General features: G+C 39.0%; 1 protein-coding gene across 3 annotated transcripts in view; it reads left to right on the forward strand.

Annotated features, from left to right (window-relative positions):
- The first annotated feature begins 287 nt into the window (after positions 1-287).
- Positions 288-23,122, forward strand: part of LOC106868088 (putative ubiquitin carboxyl-terminal hydrolase MINDY-4) — a 106,084-nt gene continuing 83,249 nt past the window's right edge. For all 3 annotated transcript variants that reach the window (XR_008265054.2, XM_014913206.3, XM_014913214.3), the window contains exon 1: positions 288-2,007. Coding sequence is in view for 2 of the 3 variants with exons in the window: in XM_014913206.3 (XP_014768692.1) it covers positions 1,942-2,007 (66 nt within the window). In the remaining variant the exon portion in view is untranslated. The remainder of the gene's footprint in view (positions 2,008-23,122) is intronic.

The raw sequence follows: 23,122 nt of genomic DNA on the forward strand, positions 1-23,122 counted from the left end.
AACAGACTAGCAAAAGACACTCCGCAGACTGTACTGCAAACATCTGAGCAAAGACACAAAACTCAGTGTAAGCAGAACCGTTATACTGATCACCTTTCTGTGTGACTCCCAGTTGTGTCTTAAAAACAGTTACCCCCAGCACTACTCTTTAAGAGCTTCCACTAGTGCTGCCTCCATATCATCCTCAACATCCAATATCGGCAGACTTCAGTATTAGTAACGCTGTTACTGATATGGAAAAACTTAGAAAAATTAGTTACCTGTATAAAGGTCATGCCGTTAGCGTTACTACTGCGAGGAAAGAGCTTGTTTCCAAGATAGAGAATCATCGCCTGTCAACGTTGTGTTGTATGGCAAATTCTTCAGGAAGAGGCATCAAATATAAAGAACAAGGAGTGTTTGAAGAATTCCCATAACTATAGCCACAATTTGCGATGCTTTCTCTTTGGAGAGCGTACACAAGGTTGATCTTGAAGACGAGAAAGAGATGTAAGAACTATGACACTATGAGTAACTACAAAGAAAAAAACGATTTCGGAGTAGAATATACAAACCTGTGAGCCTGCAACGTACGTACATACATACGTACCCACGTACATACATACATACGTACATACATACATACGTACGCACATACATAGTACATACATACATACGTACGTACGTACATACACACATACATACTACATACATACATACATACATACAGCATTGACAAGAAAAATAACCTTCCTGGACATATGATAGATACATTTCATCCCACCTAGATGGATATGCTTTCGCAAGAACAGGAGATAGCTATTAAATACCTGATAAACAAGAAGGACAAAGATACCACCAAACCTCCAAGTTGTGATAGAATATGTCAGCTCAGTTATATCAGTGTGGGAGATATCACCCACATCATCAGCAGCTACCCAAAATATCAACGAAATACTATTTGCCTCTGAGGCATAATATAGTTGCAAAGACTAATTACAATACAATCCACAGGAAGGATTGCCCTGATGTATACAACAAAGGTATGTCAGAATTGCCGCTAGAATTTTTTAATGAAAGTTCACCTCACAATCAATTTTCACTTCCGCAGATTGAAGGTTGGCAATCAGAATTATCCACCATTTAAAAACAAAGAATACTGGTGGAACACCCTAATAAAACATCAATTCGGTACAAGCATAGCAGACCTGATATTGTTCTATGGGACAGGGAACAAATATCATGCACAGTTATAGCCATCAGCTGCCCAGCGGATGTGAATGTACAATCAAATGTCTAGGGAAAAAAAGCAACAACATTTATGGTGAATTAATGCGGAACCCTGACTATAAATTTTATTTTGTACCTGTCATCATACATAGGTGCATTAGGCTATGTACCTATAAGTTTACACAAAAACATAGAAATATTAGGTATTTTGAAGATAAACAAAAGCAACCGACGCAGATTCCTGAAATCCAATCTGTTAGTGGCACAGTGAAGATTTGTATGACATTCCAAAGATTCTCCATCTGAGACTTTAGGTGAATACAAGCACACACTTCGTTATGTGCATGGACAGCTCAACATGCTTAACAACACATTTACAAACACCGGGAAATCTCTTAACTAATAAAGTCTTGTATTGTTTGCGTTCGGCTTGAATTCTCTTATGAAATTAAATAAAACTCAAACACAGACGCACACACACACACCTATGTATGCATCTGTAGACACACTCAGGAGAACGTACGAGACAATAATAAAAGGGGACAAAAAATTCCAGAATGTAAAATGTATTAAAATAGCAAGTTTTCCCTTAGAGTAACCTCCCTTGTTAACTTATAAAATAACTCCCTGAAGGTGTCGCAATCGATTTGTTCCTTATCATGTCGCCGAGCCATAATGAAGTTGGCAACGTAAACAAAACTTTGTTTTGACAGTTTCATCACTAACTGCATCATGGTTGACAATCAATTTGTCGAGGCAGTCACTGCCTCTCTCATTCGGGAATATCTCAGTCGGAAGGTAAGTTAAATTCTAATTGTGTTGGATTTTATTTTTTCATCTTCTGATTTTCTTTTCGCTATTATCATTTGGTTAGCAACACTCAGAAATTATCATCAAGGAAAGATTATTAATTACAAAACAAAAATGATTGTTATTATTGTTTCCTTTTTCGATGGAGATTTCAATCTTCTTAATGCCAATATATATGGAATAATTCATCGGCAAGTTTTATGGATGCGTGATTCCATTCTAAGCAGTTATACATGTGGATAAGCACACGCTTCTATCTTCTCTCTCTCCCTCCATCTCTCTCTTTTTGTTTTTTTTCTCACCTCATTCACAACATACATATATCCATGCAGACACTAGTGTCAATGCGTGGGTAATATATATTATATATGTGTGTGCGGTTTACATTACACATATACATACATATTCATATATACACGCATATCTATCTATCTATCTATCTATCTATCTATCTATCTATCTATCTATCTATATATATATATATATATATATATATATATATATATATATATATATATATATATATATATATATATATATATATATATATATATAATACAAATAATATGTGAGTATATGCATATATACGTACATGTATGTACATACCTACATCTACATATATATATAGATGCATATCTGGGTACGGGACGTCATCTCTCTCTCTCTCTCTCTCTCTCTCTCTCTCTATATATATATATATATATATATATATATATATATATATATATATAATATATATATATATAAGTGTGTGTGTGTGTATACATATAACTATTAGAAAGTGACAGTGTACTCTAACAATTTTTTTTTCATTTCACATCAACAACAACAAAAGGAAAAACAAGCAAGCGAGCAAGCAACAAGACGACTGCTAAAAATACACATTGCAATATGTATATACATAAAAATATTTCAAGAGAAATACGTTTAGGAATAAACGATAAGGGTACGTCCTTATCACAAATGATGCTGACTACTGTGTGAAGGGTGGGGGCGATGGAATGAGAGTTACTGGAAAGTTTAGGGACACTGTCTTCTGTCTTATAGCTCATCATCATCATCATCACCATCAACATCTACTTAAGAGTTGAAGAACTTATCCAGAATTATTTGGTGTTTGTGCGCATCGTCTCTTTGTACAACTTATTTTAGGAACTGAGCTTGTTGTAAACTCCTTTTGGCATTTTTATGCTACGTTCGCGATTAGGTTTGTTATCAACAAAAACCTGCAGACTTCCCTCCATAAATGCTAACCCTTTAGCAACGTTCTTTTTCTGTCAATATAAGAAGTGTTAGTGGTAATTCCATATTTTCAGCTTGCTCTTCTTTTAACTCAGTTTTTCTCAACTGGGCTCCTAATGGCTCTTTGGGGGGGGGGGGGGGAGTCCATATAAGATTTCGTTGTTAAAGTTTATGCGCAATGAATCACTTGTACTTCTACAATGCATAAAATATTTTTTTAATAATTTTTTAATACAATTCCTAATAATATTTAATTATAAAAAAATATAATAGGATTGTTTAAAAACAGTGAATCACTATTGTAGGGGTCCCGTAAAGTAAAATACTAACCAAAGGTAAAAATGGTTGCGAAACACTGTTCGAACAGCAGTAGCTCTTCGTTAGATAAACTTACCTTATAGAATACTAGCCACTTCGTCACATCATCCTATATGATTTCTCAGGCTCTAAATCCTTTCCAAGTGTCACAATATTTTTCTGAATTTGATGTAGATCTTCTGCTTGCTGTCACGGATAGAGTGTGGCCATATAGTTTTGCAGTCACCTTTCAAAGTTGAGGGTTTCACTTCATCCTTTGATTCGGTTATGTTATTCACAGAATTCATTATGTTGAATTTCCCCCAAAAGTTTCTAACTATAGGTTTTATCCTTTTCAGTTATTTTCGTAAGTTGTTTGGAAGTTCTTGTCAGATAATATGCCTTGAAGTCAGCTAATTTTGATTCAGTGTCTGGAGTAAAAAAAAGTATTCTTGTGTATAGACTCAGGCGTGGCTGTGTGGTAAGAAGTTTGCTTCCCAACCACATGCCCCTGGGTTCAGTCCCACTGCACGATTCCTTGGGTGAGTGTCTTCTGCTTTAGCGTCGGGCTGACCAAAGCATTGTGAGTGGATTTTGTAAATGGAAATTAAAAGAAGCTTGTGGAGTGTGTGTGTGTGTGCCCACCTCCGTTTGACAACCGATGTTGGTGTGCTTCCGTCTCTGTAACTTAGCTGTTCGTCAAAAGTGTTCGATAAATTAAGTCCAGGTTTAAAGAGAAAATAAGCACTGGGGTCGATTAGTTCGACTAAAATTCCTCAAGGTGGTGCCCCAGCATGGCCGCACTCTAATGACTGAAACAAGTAGAAGAGTACATTATTTACATTTGACGGATATTTGTCCTCATCTTGTTTGTTGTTAACACAACGTTTCGGTTGATATACCCTCTAGCCTTCATCAGGTGTCTTGGGGAAATTTCGAACCTGGGTCTCACTCCTAAGGTGTTTTTCGATGTTGTTGTTGTATTCAGGAGTAATACAACACTTCGTAAATATCTCCTTCGGGTAAAACCACCAATAGAAGAGAATATAACCAACAACTGCATGTACTCTATCCCGTGCAGCTGTGGTAGGTTATATAAAGGCGAAGCATGTCACCCCCTCAAAGCTGTGACACGGGGAGATATTGATAAATTGGGTATAGCTGATCACGTATGGAAAAATGGAGACCACCTCCCACTGTGGGATGAAGTTAAAATAATAGATAGAGAACGCCACTGGAAAATACGAAAAATAAAAGAAGTAACACATATGCTAGGACACAACAACCTCCTAAGCAGACCGAGTGCAGATATGAATAGCATAAATAGCATATGGGAACCGGTATTAAGGAAGGATAGGAAAATATTAGATTTATAAACCCTGAAATTCACTCTATAAGGAGAAAAAGCGACGAGCAAATTTCATAGCTGCGCATTTTCTGATTTTCATTCAAATCCTGTGGTACACATTTGTCAAGATTTTTTTGGATTTTCCGATCGCATGGAAATGGTTGCTGGCAGTTTTCTGGCTAACTCGAAGTTCTTTTGCCAGATCTCGAGTGGTTTTACGTGGATCTTTCTTAACGACAGTCTTTAATTGACCGTCATCGATGAAAGATGGGCGTCTACTACGCTCACGATCTTCAAGGCTAAAGTCTCCATTGCGAAATCGTTTAAACCATTTTCGAGCTTACCACTCACTGGTCATTTCCTCACCAAACGTTTCGTTGCGTTTTTGTTTTATTTCCCACAAGGGGACACACAGCGGGGACAATATAGTATGATTTGGCGTCATATACAAAGGTATGTTTACAAAAATTTTAAATGACAATGATAATATAAACGAATGAGATACAAAAACAATTACACACAATAATTTAACAAAATGAGGTTTTAAAAACAGGTAAGCTCCGACCGCACGAGCCCTGTCTTCTCCACTGATACCTTGATAATCCCTATGGCGTGCTCACGCAGGGCCTTTCACTCCCAAGATACACGCATCCATCTTTTTTTGTACATACTCACTGACAGACACCTCTTTTCCAGCCCCACCTTCCACTTCAGGTGAAAGGTGAAGATATTTACCAGTGCGATGTCGGAGAGGAAGATGTCTGTCACAATACCTTTCATTCTCGACTTCCACATCGCCTCTCTCGCAATTGCCACTACTACGAGAAAACAATTCTTACCTTCTTCCGAAAGGAAATCCGGTGGGTTAATTTTTAGAATTGACTCAGACTATAGTTGTACTCTTCTTCCATCTGACAACAGGTTTTTCTGCATAAGTCCACACTTCTGATACACCCAGACACTGAACAATAGTTTGCAGGACGGCTTCCACGTCCTGCTCGCATCTTGGACAGGCCGACGGCCCAGGATGGCCGTGTCTGGTGAGCTTATCGCGAACGGTAGGACTCCTCGGTAATATTGCCAGGCCAAAGACTTTTGGAAGTTATCCAGTGTCTTCAGCCCGAATGTTCTTCGGAACAGGCTATCTAACTGATTATCATCGAGATCCAGGGTCCTCCCCAGGGCATCATCATTTCCAGCCTCTACCAACCTACTATAGTAAGCTGCGGTGGTACCGAAACCGCTGGCGTTACCCGAACTGCAGAACTGGAGAAGCGCCTTGCGGCACTCCGTATACCAGGTACCCAACCTCGATCTTCGACGAAACCAGTTTTCTCTACCACCAAAACTAGTAAAGCTGGGGAACATCCATCTAGCGAGCGGAGACCACACCCGTTCACCATCCAGGTAGAGCCAGAGGTGCCTCAACCTCAGCGCATGTTTGTGCATCAACAACCAAGGCATCCCTAACCCACCCTTTAACGGCTTTTGGCAGCAAATAGAACGTCTAACAAGTGGAGCGGAGTTCTTCCACAAAAAGCGGAATATTAGCCTCTCCAACTTGCTCAACCACGAATCTGGACAAGGAACGACGGTTAGGTTGTAAACGATGACCGATGCGATAAACACATTGGCTGCCTCCGCCCTCCCTTTCAAGGATTGCTACCGCCACGACCAGGTCTTGACTGACTATGTGGGTCACCTTGCCCGATACCTCGGACCAGTTCTTTTCTATCTGGAGATCTGGGCCAAACCAAATTCCTAGCAATTTAACCGGGCCCTCCGTCCAACGTCCCACGACGCTATTCGAAGGCATCGACTTGCCTCTCCAGGTGCCGAGTTGCAAGCCGACCGATTTTCCCCGGTTAATCTTTGGTCCTGCCACTGTCTCGTAAACCTGAATGGCAACGGTGAAGAAAATATCAATGTTAATTTATTGATGCATTTGGGCAAGTCTATGCCTGTATTATCAGAGAATTACAAAAAATATGTTTAAAAAGAATTCAAAACTCTGCATCAACCCGGTACAAGTTCTTCATGGTTCAAAACATTGCTTACTTTTTACTCAATCTGATATATATATATATATATATATATATATATATATATATATATATATATATATATATATATATATACAATAGGAATACAAAATACAAAATGGCTGATAGTTAGCAAAGTGGGACACACATAAGAAAGAAGAAAGCAAAGGACCACTGATGAGGTCACAGAAGCGTGACGAAAGAACTCTGGCCGAAATAGGATTAATGTAATGTAATGTAATGTAATATAAAGCTGAAGCAAATTAACACCAAATATACAGTGCGTGTGTTTTTATTGGCTAAACTGGCAATATGACCATCCCCAAATACAACAACACACACACACACACACACACACACACACACACACACATATATATATATATATATATATATATATATATATATATATATATATATATATATATATATATATATATATAGTCAGTTTGAGGATATAATGTCCTACTTAGGGATTATAAAATCCAGAAATCCAGAGATCAACTGGTGTTATCAATGATATATTGAGAGAATTCTCTCAATATATAGGGATAAACAGTCTAATATACATTTATTACTATAAGAAAACGGAGAAAAAATATTATGGATACTTATTCTATTTGTATCACAATATTAACATAGCAAATAGTTTAATACAAATGAAATTCAATTGAACATAAGTTAACGTAAAATAAGCATAAAAAGTGCCTACGCCTGTTTCAGTCTGGTCACTATGTAAACAGTGCTTCGGATCCACAGGGTTCGGATCATGTTAAGAGTTTTAGATGTAAAAAAAAAATAATACAATGTGATCAGGTGCAGGAGTGGCTGTGTGGTAAGTAGCTTGCTTACCAACCACATGGTTCTGGGTTCAGTCCTACTGCGTGGCACCTTAGGCAAGTGTCTTCTACCAAAGCCTTGTGAGTGGATTTGGTAGACGGAAACTGAAAGAAGCCTGTCGTATATGTATATATGTATGTGTGTGTGTGCGCGTGTGTGTGTGTGTATGTGTTTGTGTGTCTGTGTTTGTCCCCCACAACATCGCTTGACAACCGATGGTGGTGTGTTTATGTCCCAGTAACTTAGCGGTTCGGCAAAAGAGAACGATAGAATAAGTACTAGGCATCCAAAGAATAAGTCCTGGGGTCGATTTGCTCGACTAAAGGCGGTGCTCCAGCATGACCACAGTCAAATGACTGAAAAAGTAACAGAGTAAAGAGGTATTTTTAGGGCAGCCTCGTGCAAAAGGCTAATGCTTACACATTTTTCCACAGGAATTCAAGTTGGTGGTAAACAAACTTACTAAATAAGATTGATGAGGACCGCATATTCATATGTTAAGTATCTACGTAATGTAAACATTAAGTTGTTAGAAAAGTAAGACAGGACGTCGAGGGAGTATTAGTGGGAGGTACTAGCTAATCAAAACTTTCTAACAAGCTATTAGGGATTAAAAAAAAGAAGATGGTTGTGTTTTGAAGGGCATTATGTAATCATTTATGAAAATATATAGACGGTTAGGGGTTGTGAAGGACATTATGTAATTAGGGTAAAATATTGTGAAGACGTTAAGTAAATAGACTGAATTAAAGAGAAGAAAAGGGAGAGATAAGAAAAAATAGAAAAATAAGAATATAGAGAGAAATAAATTTATTGGGGGAAAGAATAACGAAATGAAAATTTTAGTTAATTGAAAGAAGCTAGAAAAAGCAATAAGTGATTAGGGATATACAATGTAAAGTATACGTGTAGATTTTAATATTTTAAAGTTATGTCTAAGAAAGATTAGACTATGTTGTGTACTTAGGTAATTCTAAAGTAGGAATTTAATTAAGGATCACTGGTAAAGAGGCCTGAATCTTCACTGGTTAAGATCAATTAGTAGTGGAGGGTATATATGTTAGATAGAATTTAAAGATGCAGCTCTTTCGTTCGATTATGAAGAAAAATTTTCGTTACTTATTATTGTTATTAGTATTATGTAGCATTTCAATGCACTAACAGATACATTCAATTATACAGAAAAACCATTTGATAAAAAAAAAAAAAAAAATGCGATTTATATGTCAAAAACACTCGAGCGTCACTTGGCACATCTCTACTCCATTGTGCAGCAGAGTGGGAGAGATGTATATATATATATGTGTGTGTGTGTGTGTGTGTGTGTGTATTCAAAAGAATGAACCGATTTCATTACGCAATATTTTAATAAGGAAAGGCAATAGAAAACTCCAGTTAAATTACGAGTATTTACAATCAACTTTTATTTCCTGTCTTGCAAGTGTTCAATGTGGCAACATATATGCGATAAGAGAATTCCTCCCAGTCGCGTATCAGCATATCACGACCCACTGAGTATCCACTGAGTACTTCTTTGGTTGTATGGTTGAATGCTTTATCGAAGTTTTTCTATTTCCCTTCCATGTCAATGGAGTTGCTTTTGATGTGCTGATACGCATCTGGGAGGGATTCTCTTATTGCATTGATGTTGCCCGTGCGGCAGGTGGTGGCCATGTTGAACTCTTGTAATCTGGAGTTTTCTGTTACTTTTCCTCATTAAAATATTGCGTAATGAAATCGGTTCATTCTTTTTAAATAACCTTGTGTGTGTATGTATGTATGTATATATATATGAAAGCACGTGACTCAGTGGTTAGAGTGTCGGGCTCACAATCATGAGGTAGTGAGTTCGATTCCTGGATCGGGCTGTGTGTTGTGTTCTTGAGTACGACACTTTATTTTACATTGCTCCAGTTCACTCAGATGTAGAAATGAGTTGCGACGTCACAGGTGCCAAGTTGTATCGACCTTTGTCTTTCCCGTGGATAACATCGGTTGCATGGTGAGGAGAGGCTGGTATGCATGAGCGATTTCTGGTCTTCCATAAACAACCTTGCCCGGACTTGTGCCTCGGAGGGAAACTTTCCAGGTGTAATCCCATGGTCATTCATGACCGAAAGGGGTCTTTACCCTTACCCAAGTCAATATATTTAGTGGAAACCTTTCTGTCAGCTTTGTCAGTTTCACTAATCATTTTTAAGTTGTGTAAATTCAAGTACTTCTTAAACTTTTCGAATCAGCCTTTACTAGCGAGCACATGCGTCGGTAAGGGGTCGCACTGGACGGCACTGCCTCCTCACTATTCATTAGTGCACCCTCGGATTTACAGTAATACACTTATTTTGAAGTTCCACTTGAGTATTATTACAAATTAGTGCCCACCCAGAATTTTCTGAAGCACCCCCAGGTACCGAAGTCTTGCGACGGACCTGCTTCTAAGAGAAGAATTTTCATATTTATACAAATCAAAAAATAGACGTTTAGTGATTTCTTTCTATTACCATTGTGCTTTTCAGCCCATTACGTCTAGTTTGATTCACGATCCATAAACAAGCGTGGCACCTTGAGCAAGTGCCTTCTACTATTGCCTCGGTCCGACCAAAGCTTTGTAAGTGGATTTTGGTAGACGGGAACTGAAAGAAGCATGTCGTATATTTTTATACGTGTGTGTGTGTGTCTTTGTATCTGTATTTGCACCCCCTCCTCCCATTACCGTTAGACAACCGGTTCGGCAAAAGAGACCGATAGAATAAGTACCAGGCTTAAAAAAATAAGTCCTTGGGCCTAATTTTTCGACTAAAAGATGGTGCTCCAGCATGACTGCAGTCACATGACTGAAACAAGTAAAAGAATAAGAGCTGTCTTATTTGACGCATCTAAGAAAACCTAAAATCCGAGAACTATAAAAAAAAATCAATATCCAAACAGTTAAGGGGGGAACTTTTTGAACACTTGATTTAATTTTCCATTTGTTATAAGGCAGCGAGCTGGTAGAAACGTTAGCACAGCGGACGAAGTGCTTAACGGTATTTCGTCTGTCTTTATGTTCTGAGTTGAAATTCCACCGAGGTCAACTTTGCCTTTCATCCTTTCGGGGTCGATAAATTAAGTACCAGTTACGCACTGGGGTCGATGTAATCGACTTAATCCCTTTCTCTGTCCTTGTTTGTCCCCTCTATGTTTAGCCCCTTGTGGGCAATAAATAAATAAGAAACGTTAACACGCCGGGCGAAGTGTTTAACGGTATTTCGTCTTTACGTTCTGAGTTGAAATTCCGCTGAGGTCTTTGCGTTTCATCCTTTCGGGGTTGATAAATTAAGTACCAGTTGCGTACTGGGGTCGATCTAATCAACTGGGCCCTCTTCCCCAAAAATTTCGGACCTTGTACCTAGATTAGAAAATAATTTTCCATCTATTATCCCGTATTGTTCTCACTCTAGACCAATGTTTATCAACAATTTTTTTACCTATAGATCATCTTGATTCCAATCACGATTCAAAGTTAAGGGTTTCTCTTTGAATCCCGCTTTACTCAGGTAGATCCTCACAGTCTTTCGATGCTTTAAAAAAATCCAGTTATATTTTTATAATTAAATATTGTTAGAAATTGTATTAAAAGATTGTTAAAATATTTTGCCTATTATAGTACAACCAGTTTGTTGCAGATAAATTTTAAGTACAAAGCCTAATATGGAACGCTAAGGGCCATAGGGACTCCTGTTGAAAGCCACTGCTCTAGACGTTGCAAGTGTTCATATTTTGGCAATAAGAGCGAAGTTACAGACCGTATCCCAAAATTAGTAGTCTTACTTTACAAATTCTGTAAACTCGAAATCCCGTAACTTGAGGGAACCGTAACGCGCGGTATGCTTGCTGATACATACATACATACATACATACATACATACATACATACATATATAATTACATCATACATACATATCACATATACACACGCGTGCTCTGTTTCTTTCTTTTTCTCTTTCTCTCTCCCTCTCCCTCTCTCTCTCTCTCTCTCTCTCTCTCTCTCACACACACACACACACACACACACACACAGACACGCACACGCACGCACGAGCACACACACATGCACACACAGTAGGAAGGAAGACACATGAAAATGTAAGCTTCTATGACAGAGTATGTGATTTCACGAAATTCTATTTCTGAACCTCCGAACTTTTTCTTTGTTTTCCTTCTGTACTCAGTCTTCCCGAGTACTTGCTTGCTAGCTTACAGGTTCTGACAAGCAAGCAGTTATGTGTCAAGGTGTGGTGATGGTTAGTGGGTAAACAGAATTTGTCTTTCGAGTAACAGAAATGTATTTATATAACTGAATATATAATATACGTATATTCTATATATACGGTTCACATTCTTGTACAAGAAGGTAATCGTCTACATACGTTAACGTCATTGGGTCACTGTGTTGCACGTTACACTACATACATACATACATACATACATGCATACATACATACATCACACACGCCACACACAGATACATACATACATACATAATACATGCTTACATGCATACATACATACATACATACATACATCACACACACCACATACATACATACATTACACACACACCACACGCAGATACATACATACATACATACGTACATACATCACACACACACCACACGCAGATACGTACATACATACATACCTACATACATACATACGTACGTACGTACGTACATACATACACAGGGATCCTCGTGGAACATCCCAATAAAACATCAATTTGGTGCAGGCATTACAAATCTGACATTGTTCTATGGGGCAGGGAACAAAAGTGGTTGTAGAGGTCAGCTGCCCAGCGGATTGAATGTTCAGTCAACTGTCAAGGAAAAAAAAAAAAGAACATTTATGGCGCATTAAAGCCAAACTTACAGCTCTTGTACCCTGACTATGGATTCTTATTTGTACTTATCATCATACGTGCATTTGGTTATGTACCAAAAACTTTGCGCAAAAGCCTAGAAATACTCGGCTTCACAGAAAAAGAGCAAAAGAAACTGACACAGATTCTCTAGTCGATTATGTTATTAAATGTACTTCATTCACTTACGACTGCTTCTGCCTTAAGATGTGGTGAACTCTTAGTTGAGTAGCAAGATAACATCCTATAGCTTCATCAGAGCCTTAAATACAAAGTGCATTTTATTTGGGAAAGTTACAGTTACGGAACATGCGGGCGTCATGAGTGAGAAAGTTTATGTTGATGGATATGGAAAGTTCTATCCCAAGGTAGAAAGCAGTATTCAAATATACACATGCGTTTAGGGTAGAATTGAAAGGGAGATATATGGGTGGACGGCACACTCGTTCATATACAAATACACATACATACATACATACATACATACATACATACATACATACATACACTTGTATACATTCATACGCGCGCGCACAAATACACAAACACACACACATACACAGCGTTTGAGGTTTTCTATCTGTTTAAAAGAAGCAACTTTTACATTCACATTATTTATTAACACGCTGTCAACTATGAAAGCTAAAAAAGCTTCTGGGATTTACTTGGTCATTGATACGTTAGAAATGCAAACAGAGTCAATGAACTGAGATGCCGAGGAATTGGGTTACAAATGTCGTTTAGAACTCTTTGACACTCAACAGTTCGTTATGCTGTTAAGAAACAAACGAAAATGACGGCAACTGCTTTTTTCGTGTTTTAAATAACTAAAATATATCTTTCAAGATATTAATAAGAAGTTTCTATACGCGATCTCAAATATCACATCACTTTCCAGACAAGTACTCATCCCTCTTCTCTCTTCGCTCTCTCCCCCTTTCTATGCGTTTGTCTGCCTCTCTGTCTCTGTGTGTATATATACATACATATGTAGTGAAACCTCTCTCTCGGGCATTCAATCATAAATGATAACGAAGCTGCTAACATTTAGCCTTCGGCTGCCATGGACTCTTTCTGTCCATCATCCTGAATGGTTCTTATTTTTGCGCGGCAATTGTCCCCATGTTCTGCTTACTAAGGGGGCATTACGTCCAATCGACGGCTTCAGATAAAGTCACGTGATAGAGAGTTTTACTGGGTTTCCGGTTAGCCCTTTTTCGCCTATAAATAAGCCCGATCCAACGACGGCAATCGTCTTCGATTTCAGATCTCTCACAGGTCTGGTCGTTGACCACATACAGAACACAGCTACAGCCAGTTCCAGCGTTGACGTCTTCACCATCAATGTACTGTTTACCATTGTCGTCGCCAACCTCAACAAGCGCGGTTTTATCTTCACTGTTTGAGTGGAGTTTCCACTCACGAACAACAGTCAGAACTAACCAGTGAGAATATACTATACCAGGTAACACAGGTCGCAGCATTCGATGCTCAACACACATAGTGTGATTCCACAGCTCTGCTCCTTGGCCACAACTTCCTGCGTATGAACATTCTATCTCCTTGTGTAACTCTAATATGAACTGGTATTTCTCTATGTCAGTGTTTGAGACTTGTAGTCTATGTTACAGACACTCTTTCTATTGTTCTGTGTTTCCTCTCATTCACACGCACACTTGTACTCTCACATATTGTACACACACTATTGTTTATACGACTGTCCGTCACTTCACATTGTTGTATACCTTCTCTTGTACACGAAGGCCTGACTTATCTACTGTGTTAATTATATATGTCGCATGCACGCACACACAGGCACAAACAGTTTCGCTATGTTAATAAATTTATTCTCATTATATATCTAACGGTTGAGTTTGTCCTGAGTTCTTTTACTGGCACTATGGCTCGTATCTCTTACGACGAGCCTTCTATCTTATATATATCTTGTTTTTGTGTTCGACCGTGCGACATGGTAAAAAGGAGCCTTTACCGTCTACGTCGCCATCTCCTTTGGTTCGCACGGTCGAAGTATTACACATATGTTGTTATTTCTTGTATTCGTAATTGTGTACCATGTTCTCCGTTTTTTTTTGGGGGGGGGGCTTATTTGCCTTTGTTGCCGTACACATTCGCTAGCTTTCTTACAAAGGGGTCTAACTCCTCTTAGCTTAGACTTTTGGGGGGACAACCAGATCGAACTATCTCAAATGTAACTGCCCGAAATGGTCGTGACTTCTGGGATTTGACTGATGAAAGAAAGCCAAGAATGACCCGTCGTTTTTTGCCTGTCCTTCCAATTCTTGTTTCTCTTGTCTGCCTTTGTATCGTCTATCTGTCCGAACGTTTTAATGCACTCTGTTGCGTTTTTGTTCCATTTTTATTTTTATATACATATATACATACATACATTCGAAGACAACAGCTCCGAGACGTCACTGGAACTGTAAAAATCTGTAAAACTTTCTAGAAGTTTATCCATTTAAGTATATATGAGCATGTCTAGATATGCAACTATATGCATGAGAATACATAGATAAAACAAAACATACAAATCTGCACGTATACATACATACACACATACATACATACATACATACATACATATGTACATACAAAAATACCCTGTTGTTGATGTTGAAATTCCAGTGAAGATTCCTGTACCATGCGTCGCATTGTGTCCTTGGGCAAAGCGCTTCATTTCACGTTGCTCCTGTCTATTCAGCTGGAAATGAGTAACAGCAGAGTGCACATTGATCAACTCTTTGAAGTGTGAATCAACGAAGGGCGGGGGATTCTACTTGGTTGTTGGACCTGTGAAACATAACAGCCAAATCTTCCTCAAATTGCCCCAGACCATTTTATACAAGGGGTGGGGAAACTTTTTAGTGCGGCGGGCAAAAATTTCCAAAGAAAAAGATCCGCAGGCGGGTCACAAGTTCTAACTCTTATATTTGTGTAAATCTTGTATATATCTATATATAATTCAGCTAGAGCGTAGTTGGGTCTCAAGGGGCCGCTACAAACCTAGCAATATGTGTTTTATAGTGATAACAAAATTTCCAATCAAATGGCAATTACCGGACGATTTCTGTTCGAGTCTTACCCCTTATAAGTCGCAGTAGAAACGCGACCTATGTTGCAAATAGGCATACGAATATTGTATAAATTCTATAATTGAAAAATTTTCTATATTTTGTATATACGAGTATATCAGCGTGCGGGGGCAATAAAATGGACTCGCGAGCGCAATTGTGCCCGCGGGCGGAGTTTTTCCCCCCACCCCTGCATTAGATAGTATAGTCTGAAAAGATTTACTGGTCACGGTGGGAACGCCTTTAAGCACATGACTGCTCAAATTAAGGCGGATTAAGTTAGAACTGGCTATGTTGAAAAGGTTGAAGTCCTACTGGTCTTTGGTTAATCATTTCTGTTATCGTTTAGTTGTTACTGTCATTGGATTGCGGCCATGCTGGGGCACTGTCTTGACGGGTTTAGTCGAACAAATTGACCGCAATTATTACTTTTTGAAACTGGTACTTATTCTATTAGATCCTTTTACCGAACCGCTAAGTTACGGGAGCGTAAACAAACCAGCATAGGCTGTTAAGCGGTGGTGGGGGACAAACCCAAACTCAATGACATAGATACACGTGCTCGTACGTGCGTGAACACATGCACGCACACACACACAGACACACACGCACTCACACACACACACACACACACACATGACGAGCTTCTTTCAGTTTACGTCTACCAAATCCACTCACAAGGGTTTGGTCGGCCAAGGTCTATAATAGAAGACATCTGCGCCAAGTGCCACGCAGTGCGACTGAACCCAGACCCATGTGGCTGGGAAGGAAGTCTCTTAGCACAGGACCACGCTTGTGCAGATTTTATCTTACGTGCCATCTTCCCATCACTCATTCCGTATGCAAATATTTCTCAAGTCTTGAAGGATCCTCGGAAGGAATTGTTAAGTATTAGTTTCTGGCTGTGAAGAAATCTACCCCTGGGTATGGTGCCAATCCATCCTATTAATGCCGTGAATCATCTCTAATAGACTTAAACCCGTAAAACATGAGTTCATCAGCAGCCCTTAAAAGCTCATTGGAACACAGAAGACATTTCCATGTACGTTTTCATATTTAAAAGAATGTGCTGCAATCTCATATACAATTCACTTTTTTTAATACCTTTGTCAGAGCTTCCAAGACTTGTGGCGAGGAAGGAGGACGATATCCTAACTAGATACCTGACCCAAATACTTGCAATGAAGTTGGAGGGGGGATCCCTCTGGGAAGTGGTGGTTTTAAAGTGGGTGAGTAAGTTTAAACTGGGTGAGTAAGGTTAAACTGAGTGAGTAAGTTTCCTCCAACTCAAGTAGACCAAAGCTAAATTTGAACTCAGAATGGAAAGAGCTGGAAAATATATTGAAAGATATCCCATTCGACACAAATGATTGCTCCAGTCCACTGCTAACAACTGGCACTTTATTTTATTGAGTCCCTAGCTAACTACGGAGAGATCTGAAATCAGAACGCAGGGACCCATAGACACCTCAAGACATTTCATCCAGTGCTGTAACGACTCTGCCAATTTGCCGCTCGTTGATCGTACTCCAACTATTTGTAGGCTTGTGCCTCTGTGCAAATCCTCTCTCAAAAGATCAAAGCAAGTTAAAGAGTTACTTGTCCTGCTTAAAAGAAATCATACTCCTTGTATTATAAAAGAAACTCTACATTTATAAAACAAGTGACTCACAGCACCCAGCCTGCATTCGCATATAATCAAAATGATTCTTGCTGTTGACTCTGAGAAGTATGAACAAAGCTGTAGCTAACTAACTGGAAGTTGACATTTTACTGATTGTTCGTGACTAAATTTTCTATGATCCATTCTTTATTCTGAGATCGAGCTGGGTACATTATGTTCTTGAGAGTAAGGGGATGTGAACCAGATAGTTTTCCTATTCCTGTTTCCTTTTCTTTATTACTGGACTGGTAACAGGTGTATAGGTTATTTCCTCACTAAATCCACTATCTTTTGGAGCTTTATTATATATTGGAGCAACACTATTAAAAATGTTCCTATCGGGAGGAGAGGCTAGAAATTCTCTTGCTAATGTTTTTGACTAAATATTTAAACACTATGGGGGGATGGCAGGAACCTACATTAATATAATTAAGTCTATCGTTGGGCTTCCTATAAGGTTTGTAAGTATTCTTATTTAAATCTAAGGATACATCTAGGAAATTGACAACCGTCAGGTTGGTATCTGTAGTTATGCTAAAGCCGAAAATTTTCATGAAATGGATAATTTCCTTCCTAAACTGATCTTGTGCTGGTCCATTGGTATTTGTGGTTAAAGCTAGGGCATCATCTTTGTAAATGGCGAAATATACACCAGGAAAAGTCTTGCCCAACGTATCGCGTAGAAATAGTCCAATCATATTGCATATGCCTGCTCCATCATATGACCCCCATGCTCACATCGAAAGCACCCTCTGTATCGGTAGTCTTGACCCACTCTGCATTCTCACTGAAGAGTAAAGTCTTTCTAGCATGGAAGATTATGTCCTTATCTTGTGTACTAATTTCTATAAATTCACTTGCGAAAGTGAGGGCTTTATCTGGCAGTTCCTTAGAGATAGAGGCATAGAAATCAAAGGCTTAGAAGACTTCGAAGCGGACCTGCTGAAGCTCATAAACAAAATAAAATTTCGTTAGTCTTTTAACACTTTCTAACAGAAACTGAAAAAAAAGATATCAAATACATAAAGATTTTAGAGAAAAAAAAAACGGAACTTTTTTCTGATAAAACCAAGAATTTATACCTTGTAGACAACAGCACATTCTTACGACTCCTACATAACAACATTATTAATAATTACGCTAAAGCTAGGCCACAAGTTTATAACGACATCAATAAAGAAGCTAGCGTCATCGCCGCTAGGCTTAAATTAGATAATAAAAAAATAGAGGTCCTTCTAAAAGAAGAGGCCTTTATAACTATTAAAGAACAATTAGTAAATGGCAAAAGTTACATAGCAAAGTTAAATGTGTAACACTAATTCATCATCGTGGAGTGTCATTTTGATTTCCATTTAGATTTGTGGGTCCAACAAGAACTAAGTTGTTGTTAGAATAGACTTGATACGATGCCAAATTCAGATCCGGGCTAACAGAAAGCACTTTAAAACACAGAACCAAATACTGTACTGATACATAAACAGCCCATTTTGAAACATATGTGCGTAACTTATACCGTTATTTGTGGACGTGTGTGTATGCGTATATGCGCGCACACAAGCACAGTATAATTAAGTATTTAAATGGGTGTACGCACACACGTACATGCATATATGTGAGTTTGTGCGTGTATATAAATCGGTAGCCTGGCGTGCTAACGATTCTATCAGCTCAGGAAAACATAGGCGCAGGTGTGGCTGTGTGGTAAGAAGCTTACTTCCCAACCACATGGTTCCAGGTTCAGTCCCCTTGGGTAAGTGTCTTCTTCTATAGCCTCGGGCTGACCAAAGCCTTGTGAGTGGATTTGGTAGACGGAAACTGAAAGAAGCCCGTCTTGTATATATATATATATATATATATATATGTGTGTGTGTGTGTGTGTGTGTGTGTATCTGTCTCCCCCACCACCATCGTTTGACAACTGATGTTGGTGTGTTTATGTCCCCGAAACTTAGCGGTTCGGCAAAAGCATATAGTTGAACAACAAAATAAATATAGGTATATTAAATAATATACAAGAGAAATTCTTGTTTTATTGAAATTATCTCTGATTCACTTGGTAGCAATTGTTACCAATTCCAAATATGAAGGGGAATAAGTCCTGGGGTCGATTTGTTCGACTAAAGCGGTGCTCCAGCATGGCCACAGTCAAATGACTGAAACGTGTATAAGAATAAAAGAATGTGTGTGTGTGTTTTTATGTTTAGTTATAATAGAAACAATATCACATTATATCTGATGGGTTACTCTATACGTTTTTATGGTACAAATTTATCATTCTTATACAAGAATGTTGTTAACGGTGACTTCGAAGTTTTGGTCAGCTAAGCCATCGTCAGACTGCTCAAAACTAGCTATATATATATATATGGGAGAATGTACGAAAAAACAACAACAGACGAGGACAGGTGGTGTAAATAACAAAAGGATGTATTAGTAAGACGCTCGGGAATACGGAAAGTCTTTGACGTTTCGAGCTACGCTCTTCAACAGAAAGAATACGGAGACAAGGAGAAAAACACGGAGAAAAAAAAATTGAATAGTGTTCAGTCAACGGTCAATCATAATAATGGCTGATCATAACAATGGCTGACTGGAAGTTAGAAATTCTTTTTTCATGAGAGCTAAGAAAAGGGGGAGATAACAAACGGTGATCGAAGAACGAGGGGCTGTGTGTGGGAGATAGAATGCTGGTGATCTTGACGTATGTAGTGTGAAAATGGGGAAGGGAGAAAGGAGTTGGTCAGTTGTAGTGTGTGCGTGGTGTGATGCGAGGGTATTGGTGTGATGTGATGTGAGGGTGTTGGGAGGTGGGGAAGGCATGGGTGGAGTGTGGGTTAGGCTATGTGTGTGTGTAGTAAAATCTATTTGCCAACGTCAATTGGCAGTCTTGATTAGGACGATGTTACTACCTTTTTTAGCCGCAGGAAAACATTTTCCAGCTGGCTACCAACGTACAACTGTGTCCTTATACCTCGAACGAGGGAGCTAATGTCCCCACTCAGCCTTTAATGGTACCTGCGAGCCATGGTTTCTGGGTTATTTCATTTCATCGGCACAGGATAACCGTTGGCTACAGATGACAGCACTAGGCCTTGTTCGAGGTATATACTTTTAAATCAGTGACTGTGTGTCACTTTAAAAGTATATACCTCGAACAAGGTCTAGTGCTGCCACCTCTAGTCAACGGTTATCCTGTGCCGATGAAGAGAAATAGCCCAGAAACGATGGTCCTTTGTTCGTGGTATAAGAACACAGTTGTGCGTCGGTAGTCAGCTGGAAAATATGTTTCCCTGGGGCTAAAAAAAGAGGTAGTAACATCATCCTAATCAGACTGCCAATTTACGTTGGCAAACAGATTTTACTCTGAAGTATTGTTACTACTTACTTCTCTCTCAGAGATTTAAAACTAATTATTTTCCAGTTCTGTATTTAAGAGATGAGGAATTACGTACATTATTTACAATTGACGGATATTTGTCCCTATCATGTTTGTTGCTAACACAACGTTTCAGCTCCATTGTCAGTTAAAGTTTAGACAGTGTCATGTGACAACTTGCTGGGGCTACTTGCTGGAGCTAGCAGCGGGAAGTTTAGACAGTGTCATGTGACAACTTGCTGGGGCTGCCTACTGGACCCTAGCAGCGGGAGATTTAGACAGTGTCATGTGACAACTTGCTGGAGCCTAGCAGCAGGTATAAAAAGGGGAATTTGACATGACAATCAGTCGGACGCTGACACTCGTTGATGCTGCATCGAAGAGGCCAGGAAATAGAAGAAAGAAGACATGCACCCAACACCAGAGCTGAAGACACCTCCGAAAGGGGGGGCCCCGCCACGTCAAAACGGTAGAGGAGTAGGGGCCGAAACCAGAAGTGGTTCCTCCTTATGATGTCTTGAGCTAACTGGATCCTATAAAGGAGCTGTTGTGGTAGCAGATCACGAAACATGGTTGAAATTCCTCCTCTAGCTCTCATCAGGTGTCTTGGGGGAAATTTCGAATAATAATAATAATAATTCTTATTTCTTTATTGCCCACAAGGAGCTAAACAATAGAGGGGACAGACAAAGGGATAAAATCGATTACATCGAGCCCAGTGCGTAACTGGTACTTAATTTATCGACCCCGAAAGGATGAAAAGCAAAGTCGACCTCGGCGGAATTTGAACTCAGAACGTAGCGTGCTAACGTTTCTGCCAGCTCGCCGCCTTAATAATAATAATAACAAACATCGAAAAATACCTTAGGAATGAGAACCCAGGTTCGAAATTTTCCCAAGACACCTGATGAAGGCTGGAGGGTATATCAGCCGAAATGCTGTGTTAACAACAAATATGAGGACAAATATCCGTCAATTGTAAATAATGTAATTATTTTCCTTTTCATATATATAACCATTAAGCAGGTACCCATACTTCCTGCGTGATTTCAGTTCGAGTTCATTAATGCAACCCACACTTAACGTTGCTATGTTGATATGAAAGAAGGAAAATAGGAGAGTCATCTATCTCAGTGACTTTTCGGTAGGCAATCGGGTGTATCAAAATCCCTTCTCTTTACATGGTTTCTTCTTTGGGATCTCTAATGTCATGTGGGTAACTCTCCCTCTCTCTCTCTCTCTCTCTCTCTCTCTCTCTCTCTCTCTCTCTCTCTCTCATTATCTTGTACCTGTCAATTGGCAACTTTACCAATTTGAAGTTCTCAGAGATTTTCATCGTACTTTCGTTGTACGTTTATTGAAGATTTTCATTGTACTTCTATTACACTCTGATTCTTTGTCTCCATTCAGTGCTATGTAAGATGGAGATTTTATTTTTATTTTTACTTCTTTCTAGCTCAGAATTAGATGTGAGTGCAATTTGTTGATGTGGCTGGAGTTGTATATTTTGTGTTTGTCTACTGGTTTTTTTCTCTTGTCTGATCATTGTTTTTACGTGTAAATTTTCTTTTTGTCGTTTTTAATGAAAGTGGTAGCGATAGTGTATTTGTTGTTGTGCATTTAGTGGTACTTGGGATTAATAAAGAGCTGATTTTGTGTTTTCATTTTTGTTTCTTGTTTCCATTTTTTCTTTTCTTGTCCCTCTTCTTTATAAGAGGTTGTATGGTCGGAAATTTCCGCCTTGGAGACGGGGAGGGGTGGAGGCAGGGGCATATTTTCTTGTTTGTTCTATATCTGTGTCTGTGCATGAGCAGGAGAAAGAACAGATAGTTTAGAAAGACTGCTGAATTGAAATATCCCCTGGGTGGCGATTATTTTGTGGTTATCATTATTTTCCACCACCTCAGGTTATCATTATTTTCCACTTCGTCAGTTCCACTACTGAGTAAATGTTGTTGGTGATGTTACTGTTGATGTTTCCACAGTTGCTGCTGTAGTTATAGATGTTGCCGCTGTTGCTATTGTTGATAGTACAGATGTCATTTATATCGTAGCTCACTTTCTTATTTCTTTATTGCCCACAAGGGGCTAAACATAGAGGAGACAAACAAGGACAGACAAAGGGATTAAGTCGATTACATCGACTCCAGTGCGTAACTGGTACTTAATTTATCGACCCTGAAAGGATGAAAGGCAAAGTCGACCTCGGCAGAATTTGAACTCAGAACATAACGGCTGACGAAATACCGCTAAGCATTTCGCCCGTCGTGCTAACGTTTCTGCCAGCTCGCCGCCTTTTATCGTAG

Source organism: Octopus bimaculoides, chromosome 1, assembly GCF_046866305.1.
Source record: "Octopus bimaculoides isolate indiv1 chromosome 1, ASM4686630v1, whole genome shotgun sequence".
NCBI classification, from domain to species: domain Eukaryota; kingdom Metazoa; phylum Mollusca; class Cephalopoda; order Octopoda; family Octopodidae; genus Octopus; species Octopus bimaculoides.